At 62.8% G+C, this 18,698-nt stretch overlaps 4 protein-coding genes across 8 annotated transcripts in view; 1 reads left to right on the top strand and 3 right to left on the bottom strand.

Annotated features, from left to right (window-relative positions):
• Positions 1–50: 50 nt before the first annotated feature.
• IFT46 (intraflagellar transport 46) lies at positions 51–2,586 on the top strand. Of its 2 annotated transcripts, none has more exons than XM_070765775.1 (11): positions 51–160; positions 246–342; positions 423–723; positions 818–892; positions 965–1,058; positions 1,226–1,354; positions 1,435–1,556; positions 1,705–1,771; positions 1,899–1,959; positions 2,110–2,195; positions 2,321–2,586. In XM_070765775.1, exons 1-11 carry the CDS (start codon positions 119–121, stop codon positions 2,414–2,416), a joined length of 1,170 nt encoding a protein of 389 aa, XP_070621876.1. In that variant the 5' UTR covers positions 51–118; the 3' UTR covers positions 2,417–2,586. The 2 variants fall into 2 exon arrangements, with proteins under 2 accessions (XP_070621876.1, XP_070621875.1); XM_070765774.1 differs by having other exon boundaries at positions 63–160; positions 1,438–1,556.
• Positions 2,587–2,893: 307 nt separating this feature from the next.
• On the bottom strand, positions 2,894–6,019 carry TMEM25 (transmembrane protein 25). 2 transcript variants are annotated; one of them, XM_070765772.1, is made up of 8 exons: positions 5,761–6,019; positions 5,375–5,683; positions 4,991–5,281; positions 4,570–4,701; positions 4,446–4,479; positions 4,127–4,221; positions 3,957–4,037; positions 2,894–3,291 (listed from the first exon to the last, which is right to left on the bottom strand). In XM_070765772.1, the coding sequence occupies exons 1-8, from the start codon at positions 5,924–5,926 to the stop codon at positions 3,218–3,220; spliced, it is 1,182 nt and encodes a 393-aa protein (XP_070621873.1). In that variant the 5' UTR covers positions 5,927–6,019; the 3' UTR covers positions 2,894–3,217. The 2 variants fall into 2 exon arrangements, with proteins under 2 accessions (XP_070621873.1, XP_070621874.1); XM_070765773.1 differs by lacking the exon at positions 4,446–4,479.
• A 103-nt stretch (positions 6,020–6,122) lies between these two features.
• Positions 6,123–8,939, bottom strand: TTC36 (tetratricopeptide repeat domain 36). 2 transcript variants are annotated; one of them, XM_070765794.1, is made up of 4 exons: positions 8,818–8,939; positions 7,587–7,763; positions 7,025–7,210; positions 6,123–6,450 (listed from the first exon to the last, which is right to left on the bottom strand). In XM_070765794.1, the coding sequence occupies exons 2-4, from the start codon at positions 7,696–7,698 to the stop codon at positions 6,179–6,181; spliced, it is 570 nt and encodes a 189-aa protein (XP_070621895.1). In that variant the 5' UTR covers positions 7,699–7,763; positions 8,818–8,939; the 3' UTR covers positions 6,123–6,178. The 2 variants fall into 2 exon arrangements, with proteins under 2 accessions (XP_070621895.1, XP_070621894.1); XM_070765793.1 differs by lacking the exon at positions 8,818–8,939 and having other exon boundaries at positions 7,025–7,213; positions 7,587–7,757.
• The window catches only part of KMT2A (lysine methyltransferase 2A), a 36,172-nt gene continuing 26,412 nt past the window's right edge, over positions 8,939–18,698 (bottom strand). Inside the window, exons 27-36 of one of the 2 annotated variants that reach the window (XM_070765709.1) lie at positions 14,353–18,412; positions 13,990–14,058; positions 13,536–13,600; positions 13,211–13,402; positions 13,043–13,117; positions 12,733–12,911; positions 12,312–12,415; positions 12,019–12,102; positions 11,703–11,832; positions 8,939–11,525 (exon numbers count right to left, since the gene is read on the bottom strand). In XM_070765709.1, coding sequence (XP_070621810.1) covers positions 11,250–11,525; positions 11,703–11,832; positions 12,019–12,102; positions 12,312–12,415; positions 12,733–12,911; positions 13,043–13,117; positions 13,211–13,402; positions 13,536–13,600; positions 13,990–14,058; positions 14,353–18,412 — 5,234 coding nt within the window. In that variant the 3' untranslated portion in view covers positions 8,939–11,249. Of the gene's footprint in view, positions 11,526–11,702; positions 11,833–12,018; positions 12,103–12,311; positions 12,420–12,732; positions 12,912–13,042; positions 13,118–13,210; positions 13,403–13,535; positions 13,601–13,989; positions 14,059–14,352; positions 18,413–18,698 lie in introns of both variants that reach the window. The other variant, XM_070765708.1, reaches the window with a different exon arrangement.

Consider the following 18,698-nt stretch of genomic DNA (forward strand, 5'->3'; position numbering starts at 1 on the left):
GGCGCGGTCGGCCCGAGAGAGGGGGGCAGGGCCGCCAGCTCTCGCGAGAGGGTTCCGGGCTCCGGTTGCCTGGCGACGGCGCCGCTGCGGCCTGCACTCCCGCGGCCCCCGACGCAGCATGAGCGGAGCGCCGCCGTCGCCGCCCGAGCCCGGGCTGCAGGTGCGGGGCCGGGCTGGGGGCGCGTCGCGGGTCTGGGCGCCGGCGAGCCGCCCTCCCTCGGGCTTCTCTCTCTTCCCCGCTCCAGACGCGGCTCGTGGAGAACCAGCCCTACGACGAGAGCCTGGACGTGAACGAGACGGAGGACGTGGCCAGCATCTACGCGCCCAGCCCGCCGCAGCCCGGTGGGTGCCCGGCGGGAGCGGACGGGCCGAGGGGGGCCGCCCGCCGCCCTCCCTGACGCCACCGCCGTTCCCGCCCGCAGGCCCGCGCCCCGCGCGCCCCCCGTGCAAGGACAGCAGCGACGAGGACGAGGAGGGCGGCGAGGCGGCGCTGAAGGGAGGCAGCACCCCGCCGCGCGCCCCCGGCTGGGCCCCCGTCGCCGCCCCCGACCGGCCCGCGGGCGCCCTGCTGCAGCCCGAGAAGAAGGGCGGCGGCGGCCCGCTAGGTTCCGGCCGGCGCTTCAGCGGCCACGAGGTGGAGGACGACGATGAGGACTCCTCGGAGACCGACTCGGACGAGGACGAGGATGACGAGGACGACGAGCACGGCGCCCCGCTGGAGGGGTAGCGCGGGTGGCGGTGGCGGTGGGGGTCCGGGCCGAGGCGGGTGGGGGGCGCCCGGGGCTCAGCCGCGCTTCTTCCCTCCCTCCCTCCGCAGGGCCTACAACTCAGCCGACTACGACTACCTGCCCGTCTCCCTGGAGGTGAAGGAGCTCTTCCAGTACATCCGGAGGTGAGGGGGCTGGTGGGGAGGGCGGCTGTCCCAGGCGAGGGTCCCGGGCTCACTCAGGGCCTCCCCCCCCAGGTATTCCTCCCAAATGATCGATCTGGAGCACAAGCTGAAGCCTTTCATCCCTGACTTCATTCCCGCCGTGGGAGACATTGATGCCTTCTTGAAGGTGCCCAGGGGCCCCATGCCCTGTGGGGGGTGTTTGCCCCCTGGGACCCTTGCCCTGTTGCTGGGCCTCCTGTGGGAAGGGCGGGGGGTGGTGAGTGCTGGGCTGGGGGATTCTCTTGGCCTCTGGGGGAGGCTTGAAAAGAGGTTGCCCTGGCTCATTTCTGGCAGGTCCCGCGCCCGGATGGGAAGGCGGATAATCTGGGCTTGTTAATGCTGGATGAGCCATCCACCAAGCAGTCGGATCCCACCGTCCTTTCCTTGTGGCTCACCGAGAACTCAAAGCAGCATAACGTGGCCGTAAGTGAGGAGGGGGGGGGCTGGGGGAGAGACGGGCCCAGCAGTGCCAGTCCGCTGACGGGATCGGCTGTTGTTTCTAGCAGCAGGTGAAAGTGAAGAGCCTGGAGAACGCGGAAAAGAACCCCAGGGCTGTGGACAGCTGGATCGAGAGCATCAGCGAACTCCACCGTTGCAAGCCCCCAGCCACCGTCCATTATGCCAGGTCTGCCTTGAGCGCCCCCCCCCCCCCGGAGCCCCTGGATGCTCTCCCGCTGCCGCCTTTTTCCTTGTTACAATCACAGTGCCCCCCCACCCCCAGTGCTCTAGTTGGGCGGCTCTCAGGGCTGCAGCTCACTGCTTGTCCCTTGCAGGCCGATGCCCGACATAGACATGCTGATGCAAGAATGGTCGCCAGAGTTTGAAGAGCTGCTGGGAAAGGTATCGTGACCTCCCCAAGGGGCAGGTTCTGCCCCATGTCCTATGATTGATTTCTTTGGCCGGGGTGGGGGCGTGGCTTCATGCAGAACGCGCAGCCCGCCTGACGCTTCCCTCTCTGGCCCCCCAGGTGAGCCTCCCGACTGCTGACGTTGACTGCAGTGTAGCTGAATATACCGACATGGTCTGTGGTGAGTGTCCAGCCTGGGGATGTTGGCTGAAGGATGCGTTAGGCTGAGCCAGGCAGACCCCTCATCCGTCTGCCCAGCACCCGGCAGCCTTCTCTGGGTTCCACGTGAGGCAGTTGAACCTGGAACTTCTCTTTTGGGGTTTCCCTCCAGCCATTCTGGACATTCCTGTCTACAAGGGTCACATCCAGCCTCTGCACACCCTATTCTCACTCTACTCTGAATTCAAAAATTCACAGGTAAACAAGAGACATGGCTGCTTGGCCTTCTCTACTCGCTTTCTCCAGGAAGCTCATCTGGAAGAAACGGTCTCTCAGGGAGCTGGAATCAAATCCACCCTATTTATGGTTTCTCTCTTTTGCAGCATTTCAAGGCTTTGGCTGAGGGCAAGAAGGTGGCCAGCCCCCCCTCCAACCCACCCTCACAGGCTGGAGAGACGGACATTTTAAGCTTCACCTGAGAGTGAAGGTCAGGGCGTCCTGCCTCCTGGTGTTTGTGTAAAGGTGCTGCTAACCTCAGGAGTATTTAAGAGAGGTTTCCAGTTGCTATTTCCTTGGAGTTGTTGCTGGCCTGGCATTCAGGTGATAATTCAATATAATATTTGTGTAATAAAGTTTTGTTGTAGGTGTTGCTCTGCCTCTCGAGAAACGGTGTCTGAGAGTTTGGGAAACGTGGGGGTTTGCGTCTTCTCGTTGGGCCACAGCTTCCCAGGACTGGGAGGTTTGGGGCACTGGGCAGCAGAGCCAAGCTATGGGGAGGCTGCCCACGAAAGGGCCTAGTAGCCCGCTCTGCCTTTTAATGCAACCCGTGCCAACAGCCTATGTATGTGCCTGGCTTCCTGGGCTCTGCGCTAATAAGGCTACTTATAAAGGCTCTGGGGTCCGAGAGTCTTTTTCATAGCAGCTTCACAGCCAAATGCAGGCAGGGGGAGAAGGGCAACACCTTAACCACAGTCGTTTATTCATTAAGTGCAGAAGTTGCAAAGCTACAATCCTAAATGGAGATGTGCGTGGCGATCGCCTTCCTGGGCTGTGGGTGGCAAAGGTGAGCTTAGGAAGGAGAGACGGGGCAGACGCTGGGGGCCCATTTTGCTGGAAATGTGTGAACAGGACCCCCCCCTGTGGAGATCAGCCTGTTGTCCAGGACCGGATCCAGGAGGTGCCCTCACTCCCCTATTCCAGGGTGAAAAGCAGAGATGGTCCTGGCGCCTCCTCCGCGCCTCACTTGCTCCTCTGGGCTGGGGAGGACCCGGTGATAGTGCTCACAGCCAGATTTCATCACTACTCAAACTTGCAGCTCTATAAATGTATCCGACGGTAAGAAATTGGTCCAGGCCTGAAGAGACAGAAAAAGGGTATAGAATTTGTTCCACAGCAGTCAATTTTGCAGGATTTTTATAAGACTCGGGTTTCCTTGAAACTCTCTCTGAACGCGCAGGATCGTCCCACAGAGATTGTTTACCTCTAAGCAGATTCACCTGCAACGTAAGTGTGTGTGTGTGCCCTTCCCACAGCCCCAAGGGCAGCTGGCTTCCTCTGGTAGGATGCCTGGAGTGCCCGATGGCAGAAAGCCCAAAGTGGCTGCAGGGCTTTGATTGATTAGATTTCTATATCCCCCTTCTTGAGGCGACCCAGGGCGGCGTACAACATTAATATAACAATATATAAGAAATCTAATATCTCTAAGATATGAAAATTTACTAAAAAACACTTAAAACACCCCATGAACACTCGCACACATTCACCCTCTTTGCTTCCAAGAGAGTGTTCATGGGGTATTTAAAATGTTTCTTAGTAAATTGCAAATGTTAGTAAAGCTGGTCAGTCCTGCCTCTTGAAATGGGAATGGCTGGAGGATTGGACAACAGTTCCGGCTACAGAATTAGATGTGTTAATTTGGTGTCATGGAATGCTGGCATCTCCCCTGTGTTTCAGAACTAAAGGGAGAGATGCTTGGCCAGATGGATGTAGCCCCCCTCCCCCGCCCAAAGTTTTTGCTACCTTGTTCAGCAGGGGCTGGGTGGTCTTTGGGCTCTGAAGCAGCGTCTTCCCCTTGGTCTGCAGGTGCGTCCTTCGCTCTACCTGTGGGGCAGAAGGGAAGAGGGCTGGAACAGAGACTCAGGCCCTGGCGTGCCAGCCCCCCCCCCCCAGCCCTAATCACCCCCACTCACTACTTGGTTCCTGTGCGAGGTCATTGAGCTGCAGGTTGGAGGGGAGGGACCGGCTTCCCCGGGGCAGGCGGTCTTCCTTCGGCCGCAGGACATGGCTGTGGGGTGTGCAGAGCAATTAGCCCCCGGGTTCTCCCTGCGCCCCTTCCAGGCAAAGCCACAGAGGAAGCTGACCAGGGCACTGCTCTCTGGGGATGTGCATGTGCCACCAGTCAGGGGGGGGGGGGGTCTGGATCAACTATTCCCCAAAGAGGCTACAGAGCAAGGAAGGGGCTCTCTCCGCCCCCCCCCCCCCGCATAGCAGTCCCAGAAAGAAGGTTACCTGAGGGGAAGCTGTGCTGCAGCTGGGCCACGTCCTAAAGAAGAGAGTGGCTGGTCTTAGACCCCCAGCAAGGCAGGGCCCCCCTCCCCCCCAGGCTGAGACGGAAGCCTTCTTCCGCACCTACCTGCTGACTTTTGGGCCGCCTGGGAAAGAGTCCAGCTGATCAGCACCCCGAAGCTCAGGAGTATCACCAGCGCCACAGCAGCTGCCCCCACCAGGGCCACCAGAGGCAGTTCAAATTGGGTGCCGAGGAGACCTAGAGAAGCCAGAGAGCACCCCCCACACACACACACACCATTAGCAGGCCTTGGCCCCTCCGCCTGCTGGCTTTCCCTGGCCCACTGGCGCCCTCTGCGGGAAAAGTGCCCTAAGATTCGGGAAGGGATTTGGCCAGGGCCGTTCAAGCCTCCTGCCAGCCGAGAGCGGGGAAGGAAACCTGGCAAGGACCATTGGGACGCGACAGGCTCTCCCACCACGGGGAGGCGGCCTTGGAGCTGGGCCCTGCGAGGCCTCCAGGTGGGGAGGAAGGCGTCATCCTTACCTACCGGGCAGCGGAACGGAGGCGCTGGCGACGCCCAGGCCGTTGGAGGCGCGGAGGGAGGCGTTCCGGGGCGGGCTCCGCAGCTGCACCCTCACGGTGTGGTTGGCGAGCCAGGGGTGGGTCTGGGCGTCCAGCAGCAGGAAGCGGGAGGCATTGACCGTCACCTGCCCGTCCTGGTCCACCCAGGTCACGTCGGCCGGCGGGTTGGCTTGGACCAGCACGAAGAGCAGCAGCAGAAGGCCGGGCTCGCTCGCTTGACGGTAATCGGCCTCCACCTTCACGATTTCGGGCTGAACTGCATTCGTACAGAGGCCGCAGCCGCGCCGGTCAGCCTCCGTCCCGCTTCTTCCCTCCGGAGCCCCTCCCCCGCCCCCCCGCCCGCGCTCACACTGCACGTTGAGGAGGACCGAGGCGGTGGAGACGCGCCCCGTGGCCGGTTCGGTGGCGGCGCAGTCCAGCCGGTGATCCTGGCGCCGCGCCGTCACCACGAAAGTACCGCTGGCCTCCTGCCCAGAGGGGTCGCCAGCCGCGGCCAGGGGCCTCCCGGAGGCGCCGCTCTCCTGCCGCACGCCGTTCAGGTACCAGGTGAGGTTGGGGGTCGCCGCCAGGCAGGTGAAGGCGCGGCTCTCGGCCTCCCGCAAGCTGCTCACCGACAGAGCCCGCCCGTCGATCCGGGTCTCCGACGTGGCCACCGCGCCTGCGACGGAGCGGAGGTTACCGGCCGGGGGAGCCGTGGCGGCCCGCGAGAGAAAAGCGCGCCGCTCGCCGCCCTACCTGGAGTGGCGCGCCGCAGCAGGAACGGCAGCGCCACCAGCAGCAGCTGCAACGGGGCGGCCGGAGGGCTTCCTGGCGCCGAGCCGCCTCTCCGGCGCCGGCGGGGTGAGCGCAGGGCAGGGCCCGGGCACAGCAGCCGGCCGGCGGGACTCTGCGCCGCGTCCATCCTGAGCTGCGCGGCGAAGGGGGGGGGGGAAGGACCGGAGCGCCGCAGGCAGGTCGCCTCCAGGATGCAGCCGAGCGGCGTGTCAGCAATCCCGCCCTGGATCTCTCGGTCGGAAGGCTCGCGAGCCCGCCCGAATGCCGCCGCCGCCGCCCCCCTCCCGCCTGCGCAGGGCCCGGGCGACAAAAGCAGGCCTCGGTCGGCGTCTCAAGTGGTGGCTTTATTCGGCTGCCCCTTCGCCCCCCGCCCGCCGGCTCAGCAAGCCTCCTTCTCCCATTTGGGGGGGCCCTCCTTCCGCATCACTTCCGACAGCATCTGGTTGCAGAGGGCTGCGTAGGGGTTCATCAGCGCCAGCTGCCGGCAGGCGAAGCTGCTGCCCAGGGCGGCCGCCTGCTCAAAGCTGCTCCGGGCGGCTTCGTCATGGCCCTGCAGCCGCTGGATCAGCCCGCGTTGCACAAACCCCTGGCGGGCCACCGGCCCCGCCCCTCTGCTGAGCTTCAGGGCTGCCTCCAAGTCTTGCAGTGCTTCTGGGGGGGGGGAAGGAGGGGGGGAGAGAACAAGCGAGGCCGAGTTAGTTAAACAGACGCCAGGTCAGCGCCTTGTGCAATCTGGCGGCCTCTCCGTAGGCTCCCGGACACCTGAGCCATCCATGGCGGGGGCTGCCAGAAGCTGGGCAGGGAGGGGGGGCGCTGCCCAGAGGGACCTTCCTGGAAGGCACGTGCCCCAGTCTCCCCCTGCTTTTCTGTCTTAGGTGCCCCTTAAGTTTCGAATGGAGAGCCCTACTGGGAGTAGGGTAGCCATATGAATCATGGATGGAGGATCAAAGAGGGAGAGTGGACGTGCAGGAGGGCCCCGAGGCACCTGCTGGGTTTCTATGGCCAGAAGACCATAGACCTTGGAGTTTGGCCCCTGCCAGTTGGGCTCCCGGACCCCACAACCCCCCAGATGCTCTGCTTAAGAGGGAGAGCGCCAAGCGGGGACGAAGCCGCGATGGTCTTGCTTTGTGTTTCAGCCTTGGTGCCCTCAGCCAGTGCAGCCCCCGCCCACCCCAGGTGGAGGGCAGCCATGGTCCCCAGGGGAGGGAGGGGAGGGGGCACGTACCTGCGACATCCCCTTTGAGTCGGAGAGCCTGTGCGCGGTTGTTGAAGGCCGAGGCCCGCCCTGGAAGCAGCTGGATGGCTTGGGTCAGCTTGGCCAGGGCCAGGGCCAGCTCTCCTCCTTCAGCGGCTGCGATTCCCTCGGCTTCCAGACCAGCAGCTTCTCTCAGCAGCTCCGGATCAAAGCCGCCTTCTGCCACCAGCGTGAGAAGCAGGGTCAGGCAAGAGGGAGCCACTCCCGCAACCCGTAATCTGGAAAGCCAGGCAGATGCCGATGGCGCCCCAGGGACGCCGGGTCCCAAGCAAGTCCTCCAAGCTCAGCTTCCTTACAGAGGCAGCCTTGCTTCCCCCCCCCCCCCCCCCAAGTTTCGGAGACCGATGGGTGCTGACCAGCCCTTTCAAGTGACTGGTTTGAAAATGACGTGTGAGAAACAGGTGCAGGAATCTGTTGTGAGCGCAGAGGTGGAGGCATCACTTGCTCCCGAGAACCTTGCAAAGGCAGAAGCCTCTGAAGTTGGTGGGGAAAAACCCCCTCCCGCCCCCTCCCGCTTGGAGCGAGCCATCACCTGGAGCGTCTTGTTGCGCCCCCTCCTCCTCCTCCTCCTGGAAATCTTCATCAAAGGGAACATTTGGGTGGAAAATGGTTTGCAGGACTGCCCGATCCCAGGTGGTGGCCATGCTGAAACTCTGGAGAGTTCTGGGGGCAGGACTGTCCCACTTCAAAGAGATCTCGAATGCTCTGGCTGGGGAGGGAGGGGCCGGCTCAGCAGCAGCAGCAGCAGCCAATGGCCATGAGGGAGGAGGGGGCGTGCCTGGCGCCTCCTACAGTGCAGAAGGCCAGGCCTGAGGGGCAGCTGCTGGGGGGGGATCAGGAGTATTGGGAGCCCGGCCCCCTTTTTCCTGGCAAGGCCGGGGAGGACCGAGGCCGCCCAGGAGAGGAACTGGGTGGAGGCGGGACTCCATCTCAGACAAGCAGGAAGCGCGTGGCTGTGGGGCCTCTGGTGGATGGGGCACCAGACTGTAGCGGGAGAGGCTTCCTGGCAATGGGGAGGATGGCTTGAGCCCGGCCTTTGGGGAAGGCCAGGGAGCGGTGGCTGCGTGGGAGTCGGCAATCGAACCTCCGAGCTGCCTTTGTGCCTGACAGGCCGGCTCCAACGGGGGCAGCTTTCTCCCTCCCCAACTCCCTGGCCCATCCGATGGGGCTGCAGGGCCCCGGAGAGGGTCAGCCAAGAGGCAGGGCCCCTGCTGCAGGTGCCCCCCCCCATTCCCTCTCGACACCAGTCTGGGACCCATTGGAAACACCAGAGAACAGCCGGGGGGGGGGGCATTGCAGTGCCACCCCCAGAAGGACCATTAATGGAAGCCCAATTGATGTGCTTTCGATGTTAGGTGTCAGGGAGGACAAATCCACCCTTGTTTCCTGAGAATAGTGGGGAGGGGTCCGCTCCCACCAGCAAGAGGGGGCAGCAGCAGCCCAAGACGCCCGTGTGGCAGCAGGAAGAGGGCAAAACCTGCCCCTTCCTCACATGGGGTCCATCTGCTTGGAAGTGGTGAAAGCCCCGTTCCTCCAGACAGACCGGGCGTGGAGGTGGATGCGCCTGTGAGAAAAGGCCCCCGAGGGGAAGAGACCCCAAGGGCCAAACTCCCAGCAACGGCCGGGCCGAGATCTCTGGAGGGATTCTGCAGGGAAGCTGCGGTGGGGGACGTTCGCCTGGGGAGGGTCTCCTCCAAAGGAGCTCCAGGGGGGCAGCGGGGCTCTTGGGTGTGTGTGTGTGTGTGTGGGGGGTTTGTACGTACCCTTGTTTTGGGCCCGACTGGAATAGAGAACTGGTCAGTGGCTGCCTTGGTGGGGGGAGGGCAGAAGCCTTTCTGTGGTGGCTGGGAATAATCTCGGCCCCGGTCAAAAGCAACACCATCCTTTGAAGCAATAAACTTGACATGTTTATTAATTAAACTATCACTTAAATAAAAAAGTGCATAGAAAATAAACATGTTTAAAAACTCCTTTTTTTGTACAACTATATACACTTATTTTTACATTCAGTCTCTCAGTCATTTCTTAAAACTATTGGAAGTCCTTCCTTCATCCCTGCAACTGTGGCAGGGAATTAACACTGATGCAGCACAAGCAACGCGTCTCCTCTTTTTAAAGAAAGAAAGAAAGAAAGAAGAAAAAACTCATTCTGGAAGAACACAGGAAAAAAAGAGAAACTGCTTTCACATGATAAGTTGCCTTTTGTATTGTGTGGATCGGAGCTTGTGTAGCTTTTGCCAAGTGGCTGGAGACATTTACGCACTACCTGTAGCTACTGAAGACGCTGAATCCGAGAAGCACGGCACGGGCACAGCTCTTGGCGGGGGGGGGGGGGGGCGAAGCTGCTAGACCTCACTGAGGCACCAGAAAGCACACAAGGCAGGGAGGGGCTGAGGGGGGGAGAGGCGCCAGTGGTACAAGGACTCTGACTAGGAAGCACAAAAGGTCAGGAGCACCCACAGCAGCCAAGTCCCCAGCCTCACCCCTGGGTGCTCTGCACGCAGCCCCCCTCCCCGTCCTGCCATGGGGGCTGGAGGGGGAGTGGAGGGGGGGAGCCCTTGGCGGTGTGGCTGCCCTTTAAGCAACTGGAACGCAGCCGTTATCTAAGGGTTAAAGAGAATTCAAGGCCAGGCTTCGAGACACAATGCAGCAGTACGATATTAGTCCTATAGATACCTTATTTATAGTCGTAGAAACTTGCAGGCTTTGTGTGTGTGTGTGTATGGGGGGGGGGGGGGGGAGAGCAGGAGATGAGCCAGCCCCCACCCCCTGGCCAAATGACATGATTCTGCACACGGGATGGAGCCTGACTGAAAGCCCGGTATTGCTTCGCAACAGAGAAGGGAAGACCCCTGCCCAGCCCTTTGCAGTGACCCGCTTTTCCTTTAAAGAAAGACCCACCACCGTTAAAGGGGGCACGGACCGAGTCTTCTTCCGTCTCAGGACCTGTCAGTTCTTAGAACGATACATTCATGTTTCCAGGAAGAGGCCCCCTGGCTCAGCTTCCTTTGCCTGCCCCCCCCCCATGGCCGCCCTGCAGAGGCATCCTGGGGGGTCAGAGCAGCCCAAAGCGGCCCCCATGCTGCTCAGGACAGCCAGGGGAGCCCCAGTTGCCTGGGAAAGGGGCCCCAGCCAGTTCTAGCAGCCCCAGTGCAGCCCCGACGGAAAGAGCAGCTGCCCGGCTCCTGCCCCTTTCTCCCCAGCTCCCACTCCGCCTATCCAGGTGGGTCAGCCCCCTGTGAGGAGACCGGGGGGCAGAGACGGGGTACGGACCCCTCTGGCCTGAACCAAGGCAGGAGAGGGGGGCAAGGAAGGTTGGGGGGTCCCAGAGAGCGCGGACCCCTTGACTGCGGGAGAATGGAAGGGCCACCAGAGGGGGGGTCCCATCCTCTCCTTTCCCTCCCGAGGGAGAGTCCGGCCGTGCCTGACCCAACCTTGGAAAGACCCTCCCCTCCTATTAAAATAAAACATTCACCCTTAAAACGGATTCTTTTTAAAGTCAAGATGCGATCGTGACTGAAAAAATAGTCCCCTAAGTGCTCTTTCCTATGAAGTGCTGCTCATAGAAAAATATACAAAATATATTTACATTTATAAAACTTTTAAATACTAAAATGTAAACAGAACCAAGGAAAACCCAAAGACTTAATTCGAGATGGTGCAACTGAAGGAGGCTGAGTTGGGGGGGACGACAGGGGGGGCTGCTTCTAGAGGCTGGAAAAGGATTTCGCGGAGGACTTCCAGGCTCCGGCCACACTGACCAGCCCTTTTCCTCCTCAGAAAACAAGCTGACCCCCAGGGGGCTCCGACTTTGGGGGCCACTACGATTCTGAGAGGTTGGGGGTGGTGGGGGCCGGTCGTAGGCAGAAGCTCCTCCCCCAAGGGTCTGCCTCCCCTCTTGGAAGCTCATCCAAAGACCTCCCCCTGCCTTGGGACCCCCGACCCCTTGGGACTGGGGAGACCCACCGCTCAGCCGGCAGCCCAAGCTGGAACGTGAGGGAGGGGCGCGCACCCCACACTTGAAGAGGCAAGCGGGTGCTCGGCCCAGCCTTGGTCGCGGCAGCCCCCGTTACCGTTTCCTCAGTCCACCTCGCTCCGAGCGGGCCAGGCCACCTCGCGCCAATGCATCGCCGGCTGTGGAGGGGCACCAGCACCGGACTCTCCTGCGGCCACTGCGGCGGCTCAGCCCGGCTGGTCAGTTGAGGAAACGCCGGCACTTCTTGGCACCGCAGTTGCAGAGCAGCTTGTTGCTGGCGTCTTCAATGGGGAACTTGTAGTCGTAGGTGAGCTCCTCCCCGCGGTGGATCTTGCGCGTGGCAAAGATGACGATGTGCTTCTGACCGTCCATGTTCAGCACCCGCGAGTAGCAGTTGGGCTCGCAGGAGTGGTTGATGAAGCGGGCGGCGTTTCCGTGCATGGTGGCGTCCACCACCTCCGAGTCGTCAATACGGAACATGTAGCAGCCGATGCCCTGGGAGGCGCAGAGAGAGAGAGAGAGAGAGAGAGAGAGAGAGAGAAAGAGCACGGGCGGCCGTGCGTGACGGGGGCTTCTCCAGACCCGCCCCCGGCCACCTGCCACTCTGTGGCCTGTACATCTGGGCAGCGGTTCCACGAGTAAACCTGCCCAGCCGGCCACTCACTCACTCACCTTACTGTCGTAATACTTCTCGCGCTTGTCAGTTAATATGGAGCGGATCACGTTGCCCGCGTACTCGATCACCATCTCCCCTGCGTCGATGTTCCTCTTGCAGAAGAGCCCCCGCCCGTGGATGGGAGACCTGGCAGGGGGGGCGAGGGCACAGAGCCGGTGAGCCCGGCGTCCGGCAGCTCCACGCTCAAGATTCCATTGATTCGGCTTCTGTGCCCCCCAACCCCATAGGACTCGGGGGTCACGGGGCTGATTCCTGCAGTGGGCCGGCCCGCGTTTCTCCCCCTCCCTCTTTCCTGTCCGAACCGCCACCCACCTGTAGACCCCAACAGCCTCCTTGGAGGTCTTCCTCAAGTGTCGGAAGCGCATGGGCATTGGGAGGTCCATGCTGGTGGCCCTCCTGAAGAGAGAGGAGGGAGAGTCGGGCAGGAGCACCAGCTTCAGCCCCTGCCCCCCCCCCCCCGGGAGCCTGACCGGGGCCTCCCTCCCCTCCTGGTCCCTCGGTGACCCCCTGCCATCCACTGTGGCTCACAGCCCAGGTGCAGGGAGGCCAGCCCCCCCTCCCACCCCCGCTGGCCACTCTCCCCGCTGCTGCTGCTGCGTGTGTACCGGGCAGACTTCAGCTGCACCTCCTCCTCCTCCTCGTCGTTGGGGTTGTAGGGTGGGGGCTGGCGATGCTTAGAAGCCAGGAAGTTGAACATGTCGAGGCCGGACTTCCTGCAGGGCAGAAGAGAGAGAGGGCATTACGCATGAGGGGTCCCGCTGAGACCAGAATGGCCGCCCGGATCTCCCTCCTCCCTGGCGTCCTCGTCCTTCAGAGCGCCTGCCTTTCTCCCTTGACCGGAGGCTGTGGCGGTCTGAGAACGGGATAAAACACAACACACGGAGAACGTTGAAAGGGGCAAGCGGAGGACAATGCTTTTTTTGGGGGGGGGGCATGCCATGGCCAGCCCAAACTTTGGAGGAAGGGTGCCACTTTCTGCCGGCCCCTCTCGCCACAAGGAAGGCCCGGGACGGAGCGGGGCTCCACTTGCCTGAGGTGCCCCTCCGCCCTGGCAGAGCCGTGGGGGTTCACAGGGGGCTCCTTGGCCTCCTCCGGCTTGTGGAACCTGAACCGGTAGTTGGAGCAATGCTTGGCCCCACAGAGCTGCTCCACCAGGAACACGACCGCGTGGTGGAGGACCCCCAGCATCTGCAGCCCGCTCACACCTGGAAGAGGGGGGAGAGGCGGGAAGAACAGCCGCGCCCAGGGAGGCCAGGCCCAGCCCACCGTTCCGGCCCCTGCCTGGGCGCCCAGCTCGGCTGCCCCCCTCCAGCCTCCCCCCGCCCGCTGCCGGTACCTGCGAAGGAAAGCTGCTTCAGGCGGGCGTTGGACCGGGCCTCTTGCACTTTGTCCGTCAGGGACCTCCAGGCGTCTGCGGTGAAGAGAACAGCCCACGGTTCCTACCAGGCCAGCGCAGGCCACACGGTGCCGCCCAAGCCCTCTGAGGCCAGGCTCCTGGGCCTACCGTCAATGCTCTCTGCACAGATCTGGAAGCCGTCATCGCTGGAGATCTCAAAGACCAGGCCCTTCCGGGGCTTCTGCTCCGCCGGACTCTCCTTCCGCCTCCGCTCCTGCTGCAGCCACAACATGAACGGGGAGCTGAAGCTGCCTCCCTCCTCCTCCTCCTCTTCTTCCTCCACATCATCATCCTTGGAATCTGGAGGGGAAAAAGGAACCCCCTGACCTCTCGGCCACGCAACATCACCAGAGGCCTTCCAAGAAAAGTCCCCGGAAGCCGAACAGGCCCTGCAGCTCTGGGCCGGGGCAGAGAGACACCTGCCCTCACGTACCTGGACGCTGCAACTCGTCCGAAGCGGAGGCGGGGGGCTGCCCTGGTGGCCGAGGCGGTAAATGCCTGCGGAGAGGAGGGGGAGGGAAAGGCCCCTTTCAGTTGAAGGCCTTCAATGCCACCGAGATGCCTGCCACCGTCACCGGTTAGGTGAGTGGTCTGACACGGGAGGTTTTGGAAAGCTTTCTGGGAGGGGCCTACATGCTTGGTGGAAAGGCAGGGGGCTGCAATGGCCGTACGCTCTTGGAGGCCCCGGGGGGGGGGGGGGCTAAACACTGAGCAAATGGGGACGCTTCTAAGACAACACCTGGCGCTCTGTTTCTCCAGCTGTTTTGAAGTCCACTGGCATTTTTGGCGTGGTCAGAGACACCAAATCTAAGAACGGCTCTTGCCTGGGGAGCCAGTGGACGCCCCCTCCTCCCCCCGCCAGCCCCGTCCCCAAGAGGCCCCCTTACCCTGCTGACTGGTGGGTCGGCCGCAGGGTTTCTGTTGCCCCGTCTGGCGGCACCCTCAGGGGCTGGGACCTAGGGGACATGGGCAAGGAAGCCACGGCTCGGGAGTTGGGCCTACCATCCATCCGGCCAGGCCCCCGTGGCCTTCACAGGGCGGGCGGAGGGCAGTTCCCGGAGCAAGCAGTGGCCCGAGCCCTCCAGAGGCTTCTCTCCTGTGGGCCCCCCGGGCTGCTTTCAGGACCCCTCCCCCCAAGGCAGCTGGTGCCCCTCCCCCTCATCCTGCTGACCTGGCGCTACCACGGGGGAAGCCCCGAGGGGCTGGGTTAGGAAAGGGGGGGGGGTCAGGACTCTCTCTCTCTCTCTCACCCTCTGCCTGGGTCCTGAGCGGCCACTCTCGGGCCTTGTGGGGAAGCGCCCTGGCCAGGGAGGCTGTTCCAGGATGGGGGCGCCCTGGGCTTCTTCCCGGATCCTTTGCTACCCAGAGGGATCGGCACACGCTTGGCTTTGGACCTGGCCTTGGTGCAGCCCGGCACGGTGGAAGGGGAGGAGCTTCTTCCCGGAGGGGCTGCAGGAGCACCGGGGCCCGATCTGGCCTGCCCCACGGCTGCCGTATCCATCCGCTGGGGGAAGTCTGGAAGGGGAGCTGCCTGCGAGGGGGGCAGGTCCAGGCAAGGGGGGGCTGGCCCGGCCTTGCAGGCCAGGAGCTGGGCCAGAGGCTCAGGCGGGTGGGCGCTTCCAGCATCGGCAGGCATGCCCGTGGCCTTCGAGGAGGGAGGCAAGACCGGGACGCCGGAGGTGACGGCAGTCCTTGAAGATCCCGCAGAGGCAGGCGGGGCCAGCGAGGCCTCCTTCTGGGACGGAAACAGCCCGGGAGCCGGCGGGGGCGCTGGAGCAGGATGCTCAGGGCGGCTCAGTGCTTGTCGGGTGGCTTTGACCAGGAGGCTGCTGAGGGAGCTCCTGCCCGGCCCGTCAGAGCCCGCTTCTCCCAACAGGTGGGGCGGGACCGCCGGGCCCGGGGTGGGTGCCGCCAGGGGGGGCCCATTCCGCCCAGGGGGAGGGGAGGCTCCGAGGGCGGCCTCCGCAGCAGCCGTCGCCACCTCCTGAGGCAACAGGGGCGCCTGCTCAAAGTACAGGAGCCCCGGCTTGGAGCGCTTGACCACGCTGGGCATGGTGCGGGGGCAGGCGGCTCCCAAGTCGAGCAGGCCTGGGTGGCCGGGCGGGGAGGACCGAGGAAAGGTCATGGAGGTCAGGTCCGAAGGAGCAGTGGCCTTCTTGGCCCGTCGGGAGGGCAGGCGCACAATGGGCCGCTTCTTGCTGAGGCCGGCAGGAGGGGGGGCGGCTGCAGGCCCAACGTTTGCCCGGGGGTTCGCCTCAGGCTCAGGCAGCTGCTGGACTCCAATCAGAAGGCTCGACGCATCAGTGCCCAGGGCGGCGGCGGTGGCTGCTGCTGGGAAAGTGCCTGTGCCACTGCCGCCGGCGGAGGGGCTGGTTGAGAAGGCGTGTAGGTGCTGCGGGTGAGGGATGGGCAGGAGGCCCTTGCCGGCCGCAGGGAACAGGGGCCTGGGGGAGGGGAGGCCTGGGCTCAGGCCGGCAGCCAGCGCAAGGCTGGCCGTGTCCATCGGGCCCAGCACAGAAGCCCCGGCCTCCATCCCGGCCGGTCCCGAGCTGCCGGGGGGCGCCAGCTGGATCTTCTGGGTGAGGCCGTTGGGCAGCGTCTGGAGGACGTACAGAGGCTGCATGTTCTGGTTGACCACCAAGAGCTTCTCCGCAGCGGCCTTCAGGTGCAGAGGGGCGGTCTGCACGGCAGCATTCGAGATGGGAGATGGGCCGGGCTTGTCGTTGGCGCCTGACCCATACTTGGGATTCTGGAGTGGGAGGGAGGGCGAGACGGGGAGGCTGGGGGTCCCGCTGCTCCTGCCGGCCCCGAGACCAGCTTCCCTGGGTCCCCCGCAGGGAGGGCTGGCGAGGTGCTCTGCTTCCAGGGGGCTCTGCATGAACGGGTCGGGGCTCAGGGGGCCCTCGGGGCTGGGAGCCCCCCGTGGGCTCAGCAGCGTCGGCTCTGCTTCCCCGGAGGGAGCCTTTTCTGTGACGGTCACTCTCTTCTCGGCAGCATCGGAGGGAGGGAGAGTCAACATCGCTCTCTCCGGGCCTGAGGTGGCAAGGGAAGGGTCCGGAATAACTGCCAGCCTGCTGTGGTTCTGGCCGGGGACGGCGGGGCTGCGGGTGGTCAAGACCGAGAGGTCCGAAGGCAGCTCCAAGGGCAGCTCGAAGGGCTCCTCTGCCGAGATGGAGGAGGAGACGCTGCTGTCGACGGGCTCGGCCGTGGGCAGCTGCTGAGAGAAGACCTCGAAGAGAGCCATGTCCTTGCCTCGGTTGCTGTCCAGGCCCAGCCCGTCCCCCAGGGTCAGCAGCTCCGAGGACGAGGACTCGGGGCTCTCCCCCAGGGCCTGCATCGAGGGGGTGTTCTTCAGCACAAAGTCCATGATGTCCGAAGGGAGGATGTTCCCACAGTCGTCGCTGTTGTTGTTGTCGGAGTCGGACTTCAGCAGTTCTGTGCTGAACGTGTCCAGCAGGTTCTTCTCGGAGGGATCCGTGTTGGGACGAGGACGGCGGCCGGCGGCTTCCAGGGAGCTCAGCTGAGCCTCCAAAGGGTCTTGAGTTTTGACCCGGCAGTTGTCCATTTTGGGGTCAGCTGCCTTGTGGCCCACTGAGCTCTTGGTCACCTGCATTTTCTCTCCGCCCTCTTCCAGCTTCAAGCTTTCTGTCCCGTTTTCTTTGCCGCCCCTCTTGTTCCCGGAATTGACCTTCCTCGTGGTCACTGTGATGCTTGCATCACTTTCTGTCCCATCATCCACACCGTCCAGCTGAGGGATTTTGGGGAGATTGACTTGCTCCTCTTCACGGAATAAACTGTGGGGAGCCATGTGCTCCTCCGCGCTCGAGACCACCGTCCGGGTGAAGTTGTAGTAATACAGGTCCTCTTCATCTGAGGTGCTGAGGTCATCGGCACCGTCTACTTGGCCTTCCGCAGACCGCCGGCCTCTCTTCTTGCCGGTGGAGTTGCTGTAGAAGGGAAGGTCTTCCTCACCATAGGACCTCACGCCATACAGAGGGGTCAGGCCGAAAAACATGTTGGACCTGGCACGCGCACTGCGCCGAGGGTATCGGCGCTTGTAGGACCCCTCTTCCTGTTCTTTGGCTCCATCCTGGATCATCAGGCCGCTGTCTTGGACCGGCAGAGTTGGGTAAGGGGGGTCGCTCGGGGCCACTGAGGAGGAGGCAGCGCTTTGAGTTTCTGGGGCCACACCGTCATTTCCTGAGTGCTCTGGGGTGCAAACCCCTGGCTGGGAATCCGCGTTGTGTTCTCTGGGAACATTTCTGGACTGGGCCTCGCCCTCCATCCTGAGCGGAGTCAGGGTGACTTTGACCGTGCGCTTCTGGGAGTTCTGCAACTCCTTGGAGGTGGCCACGTCGCTCTGGGAAGCAGCTCTGGGCGTCTCCTGGCCAAGCAGGTCGTTGTCCATGGGTTTCTCAACAGCAGTGCTGTTATACTGCTGCTGAGGAAGCTGCCCAGAGGTCACTGCCCGAGGAACGAGTCCTGTCCCTGTGTATTCCTTGTGGCTACTTGGCAGGACACTTGAACCTCTAACGAGTTTACTGGAATGTCTCTCTTTCGTCCCCTTCTTCCCTTTTGGCCTCCTCTCTCTCCCCACAGAAGATACGGGGTCGTTTGTGCCCGGAGGTCGATTCCTTGAAAAGGGCGAGGGGGCCTTTGCCTCTGGGGCTTCATGACAGGGGGTTTTGTCTGTCTGTGTCAGATGCTGGTCTTGCTCCTTCTTTGGGAGGTTCTGATGCAACAACGCAGCAACTATGGACTCTTTGGAAGAAAACAGCCCAGGAGAGGGCTCCAGGAACCTCCCTCCCTTGCTTGGGTTCCCCTCTGGGCCACAGGGGCCTTGTCCGGGGCAGCCCGCTTTCACCTTCCCACAGGGAGGACTCGGGTCTTTGGGGCTCAGCAGCCTCCCCTTCTCTAATGGGGCAGGGAGGGGCCCTGCAGAGGCTTCGGAGGAGAGGGCCCCCTCCTGAGGAGGGGCTCCTCTGACGCCGCCTAGGGTGGCCGGGCTGGGAGGGGCAGGCGTGTCCTGGAGAGCAACGTGCAAGGCGGCTGGTCCCACAGAGCGTTCGGTGTGTGGGATGCTCCTGCTGTGCTCTGGGACGGGACTCCGGCTGGGCCCTGAAGAGGAGGTGGGGCCGTGCTGAGCATGAGCATGAGCGGCCGCCACTCTGGTGGGAGGCAGCATCCAAGACCTCAGTGGCTGTGGAAAGAGAGATGCGCTGGGCCTCCGGGAGCCAATGCTCCGAAGTCCAGGGGATAGCAGAGGGTCTCCCACAGTCACGATCTCATGCGTCACAGGGGTGGGGCTTCCTGGGGAGAGACAAATTTTTAAAGGAGAAAATTGAATATACCAGAAACTTCAAGGCAACCTGACCCCCCCCCCCCCCGGGTCAAGCATTTGTTCATTCATTTCCAATTGCCTGCCACCCAGCCCCTAGATTCTCCTTGTCCCCACCCCGGGCAAATCCATTATGGCTGGGGGGCTTCAGAAGGTACAATGATGGCACTCTGACTCAAAATAACACACCAGGACTAGCAAAGCCAAGGGAGCAAAGTTTCTCCCTGGCTTTAAATTACAATGGGGCTAGTTTAGTCT

Source organism: Erythrolamprus reginae, chromosome 12 (genome assembly GCF_031021105.1).
Source record: "Erythrolamprus reginae isolate rEryReg1 chromosome 12, rEryReg1.hap1, whole genome shotgun sequence".
Taxonomy (NCBI): Eukaryota; Metazoa; Chordata; class Lepidosauria; order Squamata; family Dipsadidae; genus Erythrolamprus; species Erythrolamprus reginae.